At 40.0% G+C, this 15,238-nt stretch overlaps 1 protein-coding gene across 1 annotated transcript in view; it reads left to right on the forward strand.

The window, feature by feature from the left end:
• Positions 1–13,741, forward strand: part of C1QTNF12 (C1q and TNF related 12) — a 57,598-nt gene extending 43,857 nt beyond the window's left edge. Inside the window, exons 7-8 of the mRNA XM_073656864.1 lie at positions 7,643–7,721; positions 13,015–13,741. Coding sequence (XP_073512965.1) covers positions 7,643–7,721; positions 13,015–13,113 — 178 coding nt within the window. The 3' untranslated portion in view covers positions 13,114–13,741. The remainder of the gene's footprint in view (positions 1–7,642; positions 7,722–13,014) is intronic.
• The last annotated feature ends 1,497 nt before the right edge of the window (positions 13,742–15,238 follow it).

Here is a 15,238-nt window from a genome sequence, read left to right on the forward strand (position 1 = left end):
TGACAATTAAGGTTGGGATGCAGTGCACCTGCTCTGTATAGATGGAGCAATGTCCTCTGAATCATTTCCTCTGTGAGGCCAAGGAATCCCAGTTGGACACTGTACAAGTAGAGGAGAATATTTAAGCCATTGTGTACAAATTGTGTATGAAGGCTACTAGAAAAGTAGTCATGGTCGAAATATAACCGTAGGCATTGATATAACTTGAAGCTCATGGACTATAATGCAACATTTACAACAGGTACCCCCAATTATCATGGGTTTTAACAGTCCTTTTAGACAAGACCAATACTTTCAGTTCCCCCTCTGGGTGTGATTGCAAACACAGCTCCCACTGTAGTTATGCCTCTGACTATAGCATATATCTTTCTTGTCCTCATAGTATATACTGATTGCTTAGTTTAAAGGGATTGTCCACTACCTGGACAACCTCTTTTTAAATGAAGTAAAATAAATGAAAACGTATACTCAGATCCTTCAGTGGTGTCATTCCAGCAATGTGGGCGCCAAGCCTCCCAGGGGATTGCATGGCATTGTTATGTCATGGGAGCCCTGGAGTCAATCAGCGGCCGCTAATGGGCTGCTGTTCTCTTACTTTCCTCAGACGAATGCCAAACAATTGGAAGAAGTGAGAGCACAGCATACGAATATTGTCCGCTGCCTAGCTGCAGGGCTCTTGTGGCATAGCAAATCCATGTTAATACCAACAGATATGATGCTAACATCATTGGAATGGCGCTGGGGCGGGAGGTGAGTATTTGTTTCCTCAATCTTACAAGAGGGAATAAAGTATTTACATAAGAGTTGTCCTGATAGTTGACAAGAGGCTCAGAGGATGCTGGGTTGAGGACACCAGGTGAATAAGTGAAGTCTACCCTGGTCCAGCTGGACTGGACACGAGTGCAAATCTTTTTGCTCAACTCTAGTGTACATGTGTTCTCCATGAGAAGATGGCAGCTAAGCTATCTTTAAAAAACAAAAGGATCAAGCATGTTGAAATTTAATGCCTGATCCTTTTTTCCTAAGAGACCGGCCAAGTGAACACCTAATACATATTAGTTGGTCTTCTGCTCCCACTAAAATTGGATGGTTCAGCCAACTTAGTCTAATGTGCATGGCCAACTTTAGCAAGTGCATTCAATAGCGCTCAAGGAGCTGTCATCAAAACCACACGAGAAGGACCTTAATAACCTATACACCATATGTAAGACTTATATGACCAGCTCCACAACCTCTTTCTTCTCTGAAGTTACAGTGTCGTTAGTGTATCCAATAGATGCTCTACTGTAAATAGATCCGACTCCATGACAGATTATCCTTGAATAACTTTGGCAGTTGCCACCATCCTATGCATTGGTATGTAATAGTAATGTATCTGGAATGCAAAAATACTATTGTACATTTGCAAGATCTTCTAGATAATGTAACAATTGAAGTCCGACCCTGAATATAATCTTACTGCTATGCCGCCAGCTTCCAGTATCTTGTAATACAACATGCCGGGAATAACCAAACTGAGATAGATAACAACAGAAACGTTCATCCAACAGACGGTCAAAGGCACAAAAGAACAATCCATAACTTGTTGATGAATCATGGTTGGTAAACTTAAAGGGGTTGTCCAGGACTTCAGCATTGATGACCTATCTTTAGAATAGATCATCAATGTCCGATCGGTGGAGGTTCGACACCTGGCACCCCCACCGATCAGTTGTTCCCGTGTCTGCCGGAACTGATTAGTTACAGAGCTGCACAGCCATTGCAGTGAGATTGTCACAACCCCCCAATATTTTAATGTGTATGATGATCTGAGCTCTATTTTTCTATTTGCCCCCATACATATTTGATAAAAGTTGTCCGTATCTGCCAATTTCGATTGGACCAGCTGACTATCTGATATGGGGGGTCTCCCAACTATCACCTGACTGATGATGCTGGGGGGAGAGATAGATTGGGCCGTTGGAATTTCAACACCTGATCCTCTTATTGCCAGAGAAGATAAGATGCTGCCAGAGGTGTCTCCTTCCTCCGTTGGAAGAGTTTGGAGACATAGCTGATTGGCAGAAAGGTAAAAAGGTCATTGATTTGCTTTAAAGAGAACCTGTCAATAAGTCCAACCCACCAAATCTCATATATGGGAATGTAGAGCTTTGAGATTTTCATCCTTTGACACCTTTGCATCTTCTATCTGCTACTACATTCCCAAGAAAAAAGCGTTTTAATAACATTCAAATAAGGCATTAAGTAGTCTGGGCATTACAGAGCACTTATCTAGCCTCTGCTTCCTGGAGTTGTTTCCCCACCCAGCACCATACTCTTTAGCTTGACTGATAACTTACTGTCTAATTTTCTTGTCCAGCACCTGATGAAGCACAGACATTGAGATATTAATCCAGCTTAAGAGGCTGGGTGCTGAGCAGGGAAACAACCTGAGGAGGCAGTGGCTTGTTAGGTGCTTTGTCACGCCTGAAGCACTTAACACCTCATTTGCATGTGAATTAAAACGTCAGTATCTCGGCAATGCAGCAACAGATAGAAGATATAAACGTGTCAATTAATTTATATTTTAAAGACGTGCACGCCCATGTATGCAGTTTTGGTGGGGTGGGTGGGGGGGGGTTGATCTTACTGACAGATTCCCTTTAAACAGAGCTCAAAATTATTCAATTCTGGCTGCCTTCAGATAACAAGATAGGCTTGAAATTTAATGCAAGCTCTTTATTTTAATGTTCCCCAAACCCAATGATTTTCATATGACCGGCTGCCCATCTAAGCTTCTCCTCACACACCCACTTGTCATCTATCCTTAAAGGATCCAGTATTAAAAAAAAATGGATCCATTACAAAAACAGAAAAATTGGATGCACACTTGGTTTCCAGTTTGCATCCGTTTTAATTTTTTCTGTAGTGTCTGTGAACACCTCTAATGTTTTGGGCTTAAAAAACGAACGACATAACAGATGACCATCCATTACGATCCATTTCCCATAAACTTTTTTTTTGGCTCGACAAAAAAGTTGTGCAGATCATGATTTTTTCGATCCGGGGATTTTTTCGGACATTTCCTTCCCTATACAAATAAATGGATCTTTTTTTTGGATCACATTATTTCCGTTTTTGTTACCCCAAAACTGATCCAAAAAATGGTAAACCCATTCAGTGGTCCCGTCGGGGCCGATTGTGATGTGAAAGCACGCTTAGGCGATGTGCCCACGGTGCAGAAATGCCCTGGATTTTTTCCTGAGCGTTTCTGCATCTCCCTGGCAGAAAAAATGCATGCGGGTTGTACATGCGGATTGTACATGCGTTTTTCCTGCCAGGGACATGAGGATGTGAAGCGTTCTTCACTTGCATTTCCGCATGCGATTTTAGCATCACTTGGGAAGTGCTTGACAACTTGGTCACACTATATAAATCCATGCAAAGGGCATGGATTTATATAGTGTGACCGTAAAGAATGGTAAAAAATAAATATTATACTTACCTTCTGATGGCCCCCGGTGTCTTTATTCGATGCGTCCTGGCTTGCCGGCAGATCGCGGAACACTGAAGGACATGCCGACGTCAGCGGTCGCGTGACCCATCACATGACTAAATGAAGTCACCGCAGGTCCTTGAGTCCACCGTGAGCTGCCGACAAGCGAAGACAAAGACACCGCGGGTTATCAGAAGGTAAATATAATATTTATTTTTTATTTTATTCTTTTTTTTACAGGTTCTATGGTACCCGGGTCCGGAGGAGAGTCTGAAATGGATTCCGCATGTACAGATGCAGTGATGCGGAATCCATGCGTTCCAATGCAAGTCAATGGCGGCGAAAACGCAGCGCTTCCGCAAAATAATTGGTGGTGCTGCGGCTTTTTCTGCAATGATAATCCGCAGCGGAAATTTCCGCAGCATGTGCACAGCACATGCGGATTATCATTGGGGAACATGGCAGACCTCCTACCATGCGTTTTTTAAGCATTTCTGCAGCGGAATTGCCGCTGCTGAAACGCTTAAAAACGCATTGTGGGCACACAGCCTTAGAGGAGGGAAGGATTGCACACTTGGATTTCAACATGCCCCATCCTCCAACACCCATAGCCCAGAATGTGGCAAAGATGTATCTTTCTTTCTCTCTCTAGTGCATTTAGAGTTTACTGTGGATGGCCGCCACAATGTAACAAGCATTGCATGCAACGAGCAACCCAATGTAAAATGGTGACCTTTATCTTCTGCAAAACATTTTTTTGCACTTTTCTTTTTTGCAATTTGCAGATCTGAAATCATGATATAATATTGGAGTTTTGTCCGTATACTAACACTTTCCTAGCAGTTATTAGTCGCTGCCAGTGAGCAGCTCATCCTGAGCCCCTGCACATTTCACAGTTGATATTGGTTGGAGGGGAGTGGACACTGTGTCATCATCCTGGAAGAATCTCAGGCTCCTGGAAGAATTTCAAGCAGAAAGATTCATGTCAGGGCTAGATTTTGCCTGGCACCAAGTACTGCACACTGCTAGCATGCTGGCGATGTCAGTCTTATGTGTGTACTGCAGTCATTCACATCTTAGCCTCAGGGAAGTTGGAGGCAGAGATTGGAAATTACTAAATTTAACTCTTTCTATCCTGCCAAGAAGAGTGGAGAACATACAACAGTTCCAGAAAATTATTGCAATTACACATGCTTTGTTATACACATGTTTAGTTCCTTTGTGTGTATTGGAAAAACACACAAAAAAAACAGAGAAAAAAAGGCAAATAATTTCACACAAAACCCCAAAAATGAGCTGGACAAAATTGTTGGCACCTTTCCAAAATTGTGGGTAAACAACTTTGTGACGCTCGTTTAAACTTACCTGTGGCAAGTAACAGGGGTGAGGAATATGAAAATCACACCTGAAACCAGATAAAAATGGGATAAGTTTACTCAATCTTTGCATTGTGTGTCTGTGTGTGCCACACTAAGCACGGAGAACAGAAAGAGGAGAAGAGAACTGTCTGAGGACTTGAGAACCAAAATTGCTCAAAAATATCAACAATCTCAAGGTTACAAGTCCATCTCCAGAGATCTTGATGTTCCTTTGTCTGTAGATAATCTCTGGACGTGTATGGCAGAGAAAAACTGATGAATGGTTGAATGGTTGCAATGCAGGATAATCTGGATGGTGGATAAGCAGCCCCAATCAAGTTCCAAAGAAATTTAAGTTGTCCTGCAGGCTCAGGGTGCATCAGTGTCAGCGCAAATTATCCATCGACATTTGAATGAAATGAAACGATATGGCCGGAGACCCAGTAGGACCCCACTGTTGACACAGAGACATTAAAAAGCTAGACTGCAATATGCCAAAATGTACGTGAGTAAGCCAAAATCCTTCTGGGAAAGCATCTAGTGGACAGATAAGACCAAGATAGAGCTTTTTGGTAAAGCACATCATTCTACGATTTACTGAAAACAGAGTGAGGCCTACAAAGAAAAGAACACAGTACCTACAGTTAAATATGGTGGAGGTTCAAAGATGTTTTGGGGTTGTTTAGATGCTCTTTCAAACTCACTTGTGGCAAGTAACAGGTATGGGCAATAAGAAAATCACACCTGAAACCAGATAAAAAGGGGAGAAGTTGACTCAATCTTTGCATTGTGTGTCTGTGTGTGCCACACTAAACATGGAGAACAGAAAGAGGGGAAGAGAACTATCTGAGGACTTGAGAACCAAAATTGTTGAAAAATATGACAATTTCAAGGTTACAAGTCGATCTCCAGAGATCTTGATGTTCATTTGTCCACGTTGCGCAACATAATCAAGAAGTTTACAACCGATGGCACTGTAGCTAATCTCCCTGGACGTGGACGGGACAGAAAAATTGATGAAAGGTTGCAACACAGGGAAGTCCGGATGGTGGCTAAGCAGCCCCAATCAAGTTCCAAAGAAATTCAAGCTGTCCTGCAGGCTTAGGGTGCATCAGTGTCAGCGCGAACTATCCTTCAACATTTGAATGAAATGAAACGCTATGGCAGGAGATCAAGGAGGACCCCACTACTGACACAGAGACATAAAAAAAGCTAGACTGCAGTTTGTCAAAATGTACGTGAGTAAACAAAAATCCTTCTGGGAAAGCGTCTTGTGGACAGATGAGACCAAGATAGAGCTTTTTAGTAAAGCTCATTATTCTACTGTTTACCGAAAACAGAATGAGGCCTACAAAGAAAAGAACACAGTACCTACAGTCAAATATGGTGGAGGTTAAAAGATGTTTTGGGATTGTTTTGCTGCCTCTGGCACTGCGTGACTTGACTGTGTGCAAGGCATCATGAAATCTGGAGATTACCAAAGGATTTTGGGTTGCAATGTAGTGCACAGTGTCAGAAAGCTGGGTTTGTGTTCTAGGTCATGGGTCTTCCTGCAGGACAATGACCCCAAATATACTTCAAGAAGCACCCAAAATTGGATGGAAACAAAATGTTGTAGAGTTCTGAAGTGGCAGCAATGAGTCTGGATCTAAATCCCATTGAATACCTGTGCAAAGATCTTAAATTTGCTGTTGACAAAAGGCGCCTTCAAATATGAGAGGCGTGGAGCAGCTTGCAAAAGAAGAGTGATCCAATATTTTAGATGAGAGGTGTAAGAAGCTTGTTGATGGTTATAGGAAGCGAGTGATTGCAGTTATTTATTCCAAAGGATGAGCAACCAAATATTAAGTTGAAGGTGCCAATAATTTTGTTCAGTCCATTTTTTTTTTTTTTGTGAAATTATGACCAATTTGCCTTTTTTGTCGTTTTTTTGTGTTCTTCCAATACACACAAAGGAAATAAACTTGTGTATAACAAAACATATGTAAATGCAATAATTTTCTGGGAGAAATACTTCCTTTTCTGGAACAATTTCAAGGGTGCCAACACTTTCGGACATGACTGTATACGTTTATTACATTTGTAGAAGAAATGTAGCCACAGCTAAAGGGGTCCCATGTTTTTTCTTATGCAAAAATGTGTATTTTTTGCTTTTTTACACCTGTCTGGCCACTGGGTTGGTGTGAGAATGAGCATGAAGAGCTATGTAAATGAGCACAAAGCCAGATTTCAGAATTGTGGCTTTTTAAAAATTCTCAATCTCAGGCATAAATCTTATATCTAAAAATGCATCAAATTTATTAAACATTGTGCAAGTTAGAGAAAATAACAGTAATGCAGTCCCAAGCAAGAGTGACTTTAAAGCACCACTCCAGCACTGAAATGTAAAAAAACAACAACGCTGGAGTGGTTCTTTAAATGGAAACTGTTACAATGAAGATGCAATACAGAGCAAGCTGTCAATCAAAGTACCGGGGCGTGCTTAGAGCCGCCGCTCACCATGTTGTTCTCCAGGTAGCCACACTTTTAGTACGGCGGCCAGGCGCTAGTTACCTAAATCTGCGAGTAAATAGCATATCCAAAGTGACAGATTCCCTTTAAAAAAAAAACCCTTATGACACTTTGTGTTCACATGTTGTATTATGTTGCTTGTTCTCAATGGAGCCTGTAAGTAGCAATAATACGTTTTTCAAGTGATTCATCTTAATGCCTGTTGCATTGTTCTCTGCATAATAATTTAGTAATATTATTATTTTTTTTTTATTGAACGTTTTTCAACTTTTTAATAGTAATTTATTTGATTTTTTAGGTCACTAGAAGTCATTGCCGGATTGGAAAGTAACAGTAGAATATTTACTGTACACGTCCAGGGATTGCTTCAATTACAGGTAGTACCCAATGTCTGGCTCTGTTATTTGGGCACCGCTTACACAGACATCTACTTCTGTTATTTCTAATCTTGTATCATTCTTTATCGGTGCAATGTATGATCTGGCTTTGTAAACATTGTATGGCCATTTATTGTTTTGTTCCTATTATTTGACATCATTACTTTTGGCAATTTTTTATGTTCCAGCTATGTGTTGTCTTTATAATTTCATATACATATGCATTATACAACCGTGTTATTTGCACACTGTAGAGTACGGTCATGTACACCCTGTGTGGCTATGTTGTTTGTTCATTTATGTTTCTGTAATTTCATCTTTATGGCCTTAAATTTAGTCTGTTAGCAACTTTTACTCCACCTACTGAGAGCAGCATGATGTAGGGGCAGAGATCCTGATTCCATCTATGTATCATTTATTCATCTGCTTGATGCAGTTTTGATTAAATCCCTGTTTTCTCTTCAACAGATCTAGCAGTTCTCTGAATGCTGAGCTCTGTATAACCCTGCCCACACCACTGTGGACACTGTGCATAGGCAGAAAGCTGCCAATCAGTGGTGTGAGCGGAGTTATATAGAGCTCATGAATGTGGAGGTCTACATGGCAGCAGGTTTAATATTCTTCTGCTTTTATAACAGTGATTTTATCAAAACTACAGCAAGCTGCACAGTAAGTGGCACATCTCTGGAATCAGGGTCTTTGTCTCTACATCATGCTGCTCTCAGATTAGGTGGCAAATATCCTTCAACATTACTGGAACTGTAAGACGCTGCATTTTTTTGCGTACTGCAAATACGCAGGGTCAAAAACTCATCATGGGAAATTAACCCTACAGTTCCAGCAAGATGGATGAGATTTATGGACATTTTTTATTGCCTACTGTTTTTTTAACGCTGTGGAAATTGACCTGCAGTGCGATTTTGAAATAATCATGTCAATTTCTCTTGCAGTAAAAATGTGTTTAATTTGCAGATTTTTTTTCTTAGAATAGAATAAAATGCTGAAAATCTTATAATATATATATATATATATTGCACATGTGTATTTATTGTGTTTTCCCTTCTTTCTTTCTGCTGGGATCTCCCTATCCTCTGTCATGGTCTCTTCTCACTTTAGGGACACCCACTTTATGTGGCACTGCTCACTTTTCTATGCACACTGGTCCCTATTTGATGTTCTGACAGGAAATTGTCTCTGTCTCTTCACCTTAACCCCTCCCACTCTGGGCTAGTCCCAAACTTAACTCTAACTCTCCCTACTGTCGAGTAACACACTTTACCATTATCATTAACGCATATCACAATTCACGTTATACAATACAACATTACACTTATTCTTCAAGGGAGAAACGTGGGCAATATGTTCACCTCCTTACAGAAACGCAGTAAAAATGAATGTACAGCTTTATCCATAAAGTTTTATAACAGCTCAGCAACACAGGAAGTTTAAAAAAAATACAGCTAGTCTTAACTAAAACTAGACAACTCAAAAAGAAATAAAAACCGGTATAAAAACGCATGTAAAAAAAAATACTGCAAAAATGCAAGTAACCCAAATTTAGTTAATTGGTGCAGAAATATTGCAGAAACTGTATGTAATCAAAAACTCACTAAAGCCTGATGTTGCCTTTCTGCGTGATTTTTGTTGTGCAGAAAAAAAAACCCACAGCATTTTACTAATTTACAAAATGTCCTTCACACAGCTTTTTTTTCTTGCATTTTTTTTTTTACAATTCTTTCAACATTTTTGCTGTGTTTTTTTACTTATCCAATTGAATGCATAAAAAAACACACTAAAAAAAATCTGAAAAATGAATCAAGAACTTGTATAATGTATGCATGCGGAAAAAAATGATGCAAAAAAGCACTGTGTGAACATACCCTTAGTCCCGGTCTGACCGACTATGTAAAGGACAGGCAGCCTATATCATATACCCTTTTCAGGACTCTTTGGCCCCTATTTTTTGTAGTTATAGCTGTATGTATTCCCTACTACTTGCTATAAACTTGCAAGATCTCCATCTAATGTTGAAGACCCATACTTTCTTATACCATAGGTCAGACCCCTGTACATTAAAATGAATTATTGCTTAATCAGCCGTAGCACCCGTTGACTTTAGGAGGGGAGAACAGCCATAACAGACAGTAAAATAGGCTATAAAAGTTGATGAATAACCCCTTTATTATCGTTAACTGTCCATTCAATTACAACGGCTGGGGGGCAGCAATATAAATGGCTTTCTCAATTTTTATTTTAAGTCTCGGGCACTTTGTGGAGTTACACTACTTTTCCCAAGATGCCGTTGACTTTGGTATTTTGTTATTCCAAGTGCCCCACACGGCAGATCTATAAAGAGGATTCCTTCAGCTTGTGTTTATTTGAATCTTCTCGTTTCATTGAAAACCTTGGAATCATAAAATTCTGCAGAGCCATCCTTTCTTCAGTTACTTTTCTGGAACATTAGCAGTTGTCTCAATGAGACAGCTAAAACTTACAGTTATTGTTTTTGGACGGCCCAGACATTATCCAGTGAGCCATTAAGATACTCATCGTGGCATTTGTTATTCTTATGGTTGAGCATCTTTAAAAATTTGATTTGCTGCTTTTGCTTTAGGTTCCAAGAAATCGGACTGGAAAGTGTTTTCTTAACGACAGTTTATAAAAGCAATGAACCGCGTACATGTGCCGTATGCAAATACCAGTACAAGCGCCTTCATTCAATAGTCTGGAGGGAGCTGTGAAGGCAATGAGTGATTTTACCAAACACATTTAGATGTATATATAGAAGAAATGCATAAAGTATGCACTCACAAGGAAAATGTTTATTTCGAGATATGACATCTTGACTCTCAAATAAACTCGCTAAGGAACATTAACCAAACACTGCAAGGAAGCGAGCGCTTTATCTGCGGGAGTGTCAGTGCTAGAATCGCTAATTTTGGCACCCGGGATTATAAGAAAAATATCATATAAAATGTAAAATGCACTTTAATATGGTGACTCTAAGGGCAGAGTTGGGAGCTATGTCCACGCGAAAACCTTCCAAGCCAAAGTAGTGGCATTAGTAGTAAGACCTTGTAAAAGTTTGACCATGAGAGAGCCATAGATATAGCTGAAAGGGGTTCTGCTATGAAAAACATTTATCAAGTATCCTTAGGATGGATGATCGGTAGAGTTGAGCAGAAAGATTTTCAGGTCCCTGGTCCAGCGGCCAATTTGGTAGTCCGCGTCTGCGGCAAGACGAAAGCGCTGCGAACCTCATGCTACCTGTGACATTCCCGGTACATCTTTCACTTTTTAGGCCCTATGACGTTACTACTGACACATGATATCGCTTGGGTCTACTAATCAAAAGGCAAACCCCCCCCCCAAAAAAACAAAATGAGCATATACCCTATAGTAATAGCACAGTACATGTAAATAACATAGAGTACTTAGGTAACACTATTTTGATCAACAAAACGCAAAAGCTATCCCACCGTGACAAGGTGTACCCATCGGGACTGTCCTATCCTATCTCTATTATTAAAACCTCACCTTTTATCAGCCGACCTCAATGTAGATAAGGGCAGAACAGGCACCATGCCAGACTGTTAAGACACCCAAATATGGGAAGCTATATAGATGAAATGCCCAGCTCAAAAAGAGGGCGCCTCGTCCCTGTTTGTACAAAGTACAATAAACAACAGCAAAACCAAAGAAATGAGCCGGAGCATACGTTGGTATACGTGCAATGTGTAAGAGTACGTTCACATTGTGGCCATTTCACAGACATGTACATGTACTATTTATTTATTTGCTATAGAGTACAGCATATGCTCATTTTGTTTTTTCCTAGGTTTTGTCTGTGAGATGGCCACGATGTGAATGTGCTCTTATACATTGCACGTATACCAACTTATGCTCCGGCTCATTTCTTTGGTTTAATCAAAAGTGGCTCCAAGGAGTGGAGTCCCCAGGTAGAAGGAGATACAGTGTTTTGGTCCGGCAGCTATGGACTACCTATGTGGCAGTTGAACCAGGGTTCTGTGAATCTTTTTACTCAACTCTAATGATTGGTAGTGGTCTGACAGTTGTATCGTTCATGAGGACAGAAGTTCCTTGTCCCCCGAGTGAATAGAGTGGCAGTGTGCTGCATGATCACTGATCAATTTCTTGTCTATGGGATGGGTGGTGGGACATGACACTATTATGATGTTCCCTTACTCACCCATAGTCTCCTAGAAGGAATGGAGCCATGGCCACTACCGCTCTATCCATAAGTGTACACAGGTCCTCGCAATTGTGGAGATTCCAATGGTCAGACCCCAACAAATCATATATTTATCAAGAGAAAAGTGATGAATGTTGTTGGACGTATAACCCCTTTAAAACTCTTGGATCCCAATGCCAAATCTGTACCAGAAACCTTCACCAGCCATGTGCCAAAATGCTGTCAGGTACCTCAGTAATACAGCACTAAAGTGGTAATCAAATTTGGACGCTTAAATTGTAATGTGATTGCTTGTTATGTGCATCTTATCTTCTTTTCTTTAGCACAATTTTTGAAAAATCTTCCAAAATGTGATCAATACAGATACTTAGGGTTCAATTAAATGCTCATCGTTTCTATCTGTTTCACTATTTTTTTTCTCTTGCCAACAACAAAAGTACTGTAAATCCAAGAAAAGGAAAAATAAAAAGAAAGGCCTTCCTTCTTCTTGTGATGAAACTTCTTCCTGTTTTTTGGCAAGAAATACATGGATGCACTTTTGAACCGGCCCATCAGCGGACTAGAGCATTCTCTAGTACAGTGTTCCCCAACTCCAGTCCTCAAGGCCCACCAACAGGTCATGTTTTCAGGATTTCCTTAGTATTTCCCAGGTGATAATTACATCACTGCACAGGCAATAATTCCATCACCTGTGTAATACTAAGGAAATCCTGAAAACATGACCTGTTGGTGGGCCTTGAGGACTGGAGTTGGGGAACACTGCTGTAGTAGACCCATATTCTGATATTACAATAAGGGTCATCTACAACACGGCCCATCAGACATTAGCTTGTATAACCTATTAGTCTCCACTGGTAATTTCCAATGTGACTGTGAATTTGTTCTGTTGCGTAGGCCTTCAAAGTGATTTCCTCTGGTGGATCCATTAATCTTGACATGGTTGGTCATATTTTTGGTCCATCTTTCATCGATACCATGTGATTACACCTTTACAGAAACTTTAAAAATAAGGATGAAGCAAGACTATGATATGGATTGATGAATTCTTTCATACACTTTTCCTTCTTTTTGTTTTCGCAGAGTGGTCAATATACGTCCATATTTGTCGATAATGGTGCAGGGGCACCGATTACCGTCCAAAATGGTTCTGATTTTATGGGCATTTTTATGGGACTGTAGATAAAATCCAAGGAGAAGCCTCAACTCCAGATTATAATTAACCCTCAGATGTACACATTCACCCACCTGCAATGGAAGAAGCTTTCACAGTATCCGCTACCTGGGACCATTTCTTGTGTTACTGCTTGATATCTGCAAGGCAAGGAGGAAACTTATTGACTCCCCCACTGCTTGTTACATCTCCGAACCTTACATCACCTTAGAGGTCAGCAATTGCTTTAAATAACGCTCTTAATGCAACATGTTGTAGGCCCCGATGTCTGGGGAATGTTGGACTGTGTAAAAATAGTAATATTTAGGAGAACTTGTCCTTTTGTCATTGTTCGTTCTGTATATGTTATAAGAAGCTGGGGTCGTGAAGAAATAAACAGGAGGAATGCCTGTAATGGACACGGGAAATCCATGGGATAAACCCAGAACTATGCAAGATATTCAAAACCGACTTAAAAGGGATCTACATCAGAACGCTGCTGATGAGCGATGTTGCGGGACTAATGGCGTTCTTTGTGTCACATGACATAAACTGATAAAGACTTGTCTCCATTTAAAAGCAATGACACTTGTATTGATTTCTATATTATAAAGTATTGCTTAAATGTCTGTAATTTAATAAAGAAAAGTCACATTATTCTATATCAATCATATACAATTATTTTGGTGTTATTGTTATATGTTTATTCTTTTTTTTTTTTATTGGAAAATATGAAAAAAACAAATATTGGCGGATGGTGGTCTGTGCACCTTTCCTATCAGTCTGCTAGTGGTCTTGTTATTTCCTGATTTCCAGGTTTTGGTAGTTGTGATACAACCCTGATGTTTTTGAGATACCCACTTGTTGACTTGTCTATAGATATAACAAAATTCTTGACGGAATAGGTATTAAATTCCGCAAAGATAAATCAGTCGAAAATATAACATTGTAGTAGACTATTAGATAAATGATATATCACGTGGGACATTTGGCAGCCACTATTGAAGCGCCAGAGGATTGTAAACATTGCACAGGGATTTTTGTATATTGTTACAATTTATTTATTTTACTCACTTACGTAATATAGTGCCATTAATTCCACAGCACTTTACGACATTATCAGCACTGTCCCAATCAAAGATAGATATATATATATATTTATACTTATATATCTGTACACTCCTCAACTCTGAAATGGTAGCACAAAGAAGGAAAAGTCATGAAGTTATGAAAATTACAGGATAGATAGACATGTTACTGATCTGCAAATGATGAAAAAATGTAAACAAAATTTTCAAGACATCTCGATGTATTCAATATTGAGTATGAGCACCACATGCAGAAATCCCGACACTTACAGCCTTGGTTAGCTGTCAATGAAGATATTAATGGTCGTCTTGAGAAATGTTCTGTCGCACTGAATGCACTTGGGCAAATCATCAAGATCCGCTTCTAGCAGCTTATTTTTTAATCACCGGCCAATGACGTCCCAGATGTGCTCGATGGGAGACAAGTCCGGAGATGCTGCAAGCCATGGTAGCACATTTCGTCCATGCAGGGTGCTCACAGTAGCAAGAGCAACCTGTCGCTTTCATGTTGAAAAATGTCTCCTGGGACATTTTGGAGAAATGGCTGTAGCACTGATTCCACCACCAAATCAATGGAACACTGAGCTATTAAGTGTACCTAGAATGAAGACTACCATACGTTATGCCACACCACATCGTGATACTAGGAGTAGGACTGGTGTGATGTTTCGTAATGAAGGTCTATTCATGGTGTTGCCCGCATGGACTCACCAGATTCAAAGACTAGCGCTTAGTAATCCATTATTAGTGAAATCTGACATCATATCCCAAGCCTAAGGCGTCAACAGTGTTTATACTAACCATCAGTAGTCGTCTGCACAACATTGGCCCCAACCAAAAGTCCATCTACAATTTCCATTGGGTAAATACTCAGTAGATCCAGCTCAACAAAGCAAAAATCTTCTGCTTTATTGGTGCATTGTTAATATAACTTCAAATGATCTGTAATCCATAAATAAAAACATCAATGTTTTTCTGGTATGCTCTGCACCCTTACTCAGGGTTCCATTGATCTCAGGGCACCGCTCTCAAATGCTATCATGGTGCCGAGCAAGACCAAAATGGA

The sequence above is a fragment of the Phyllobates terribilis genome, unplaced genomic scaffold (assembly GCF_046119375.1).
Source record: "Phyllobates terribilis strain yellow unplaced genomic scaffold, ASM4611937v1 Scaffold_12__6_contigs__length_324123572, whole genome shotgun sequence".
Lineage (NCBI taxonomy): Eukaryota > Metazoa > Chordata > Amphibia > Anura > Dendrobatidae > Phyllobates > Phyllobates terribilis.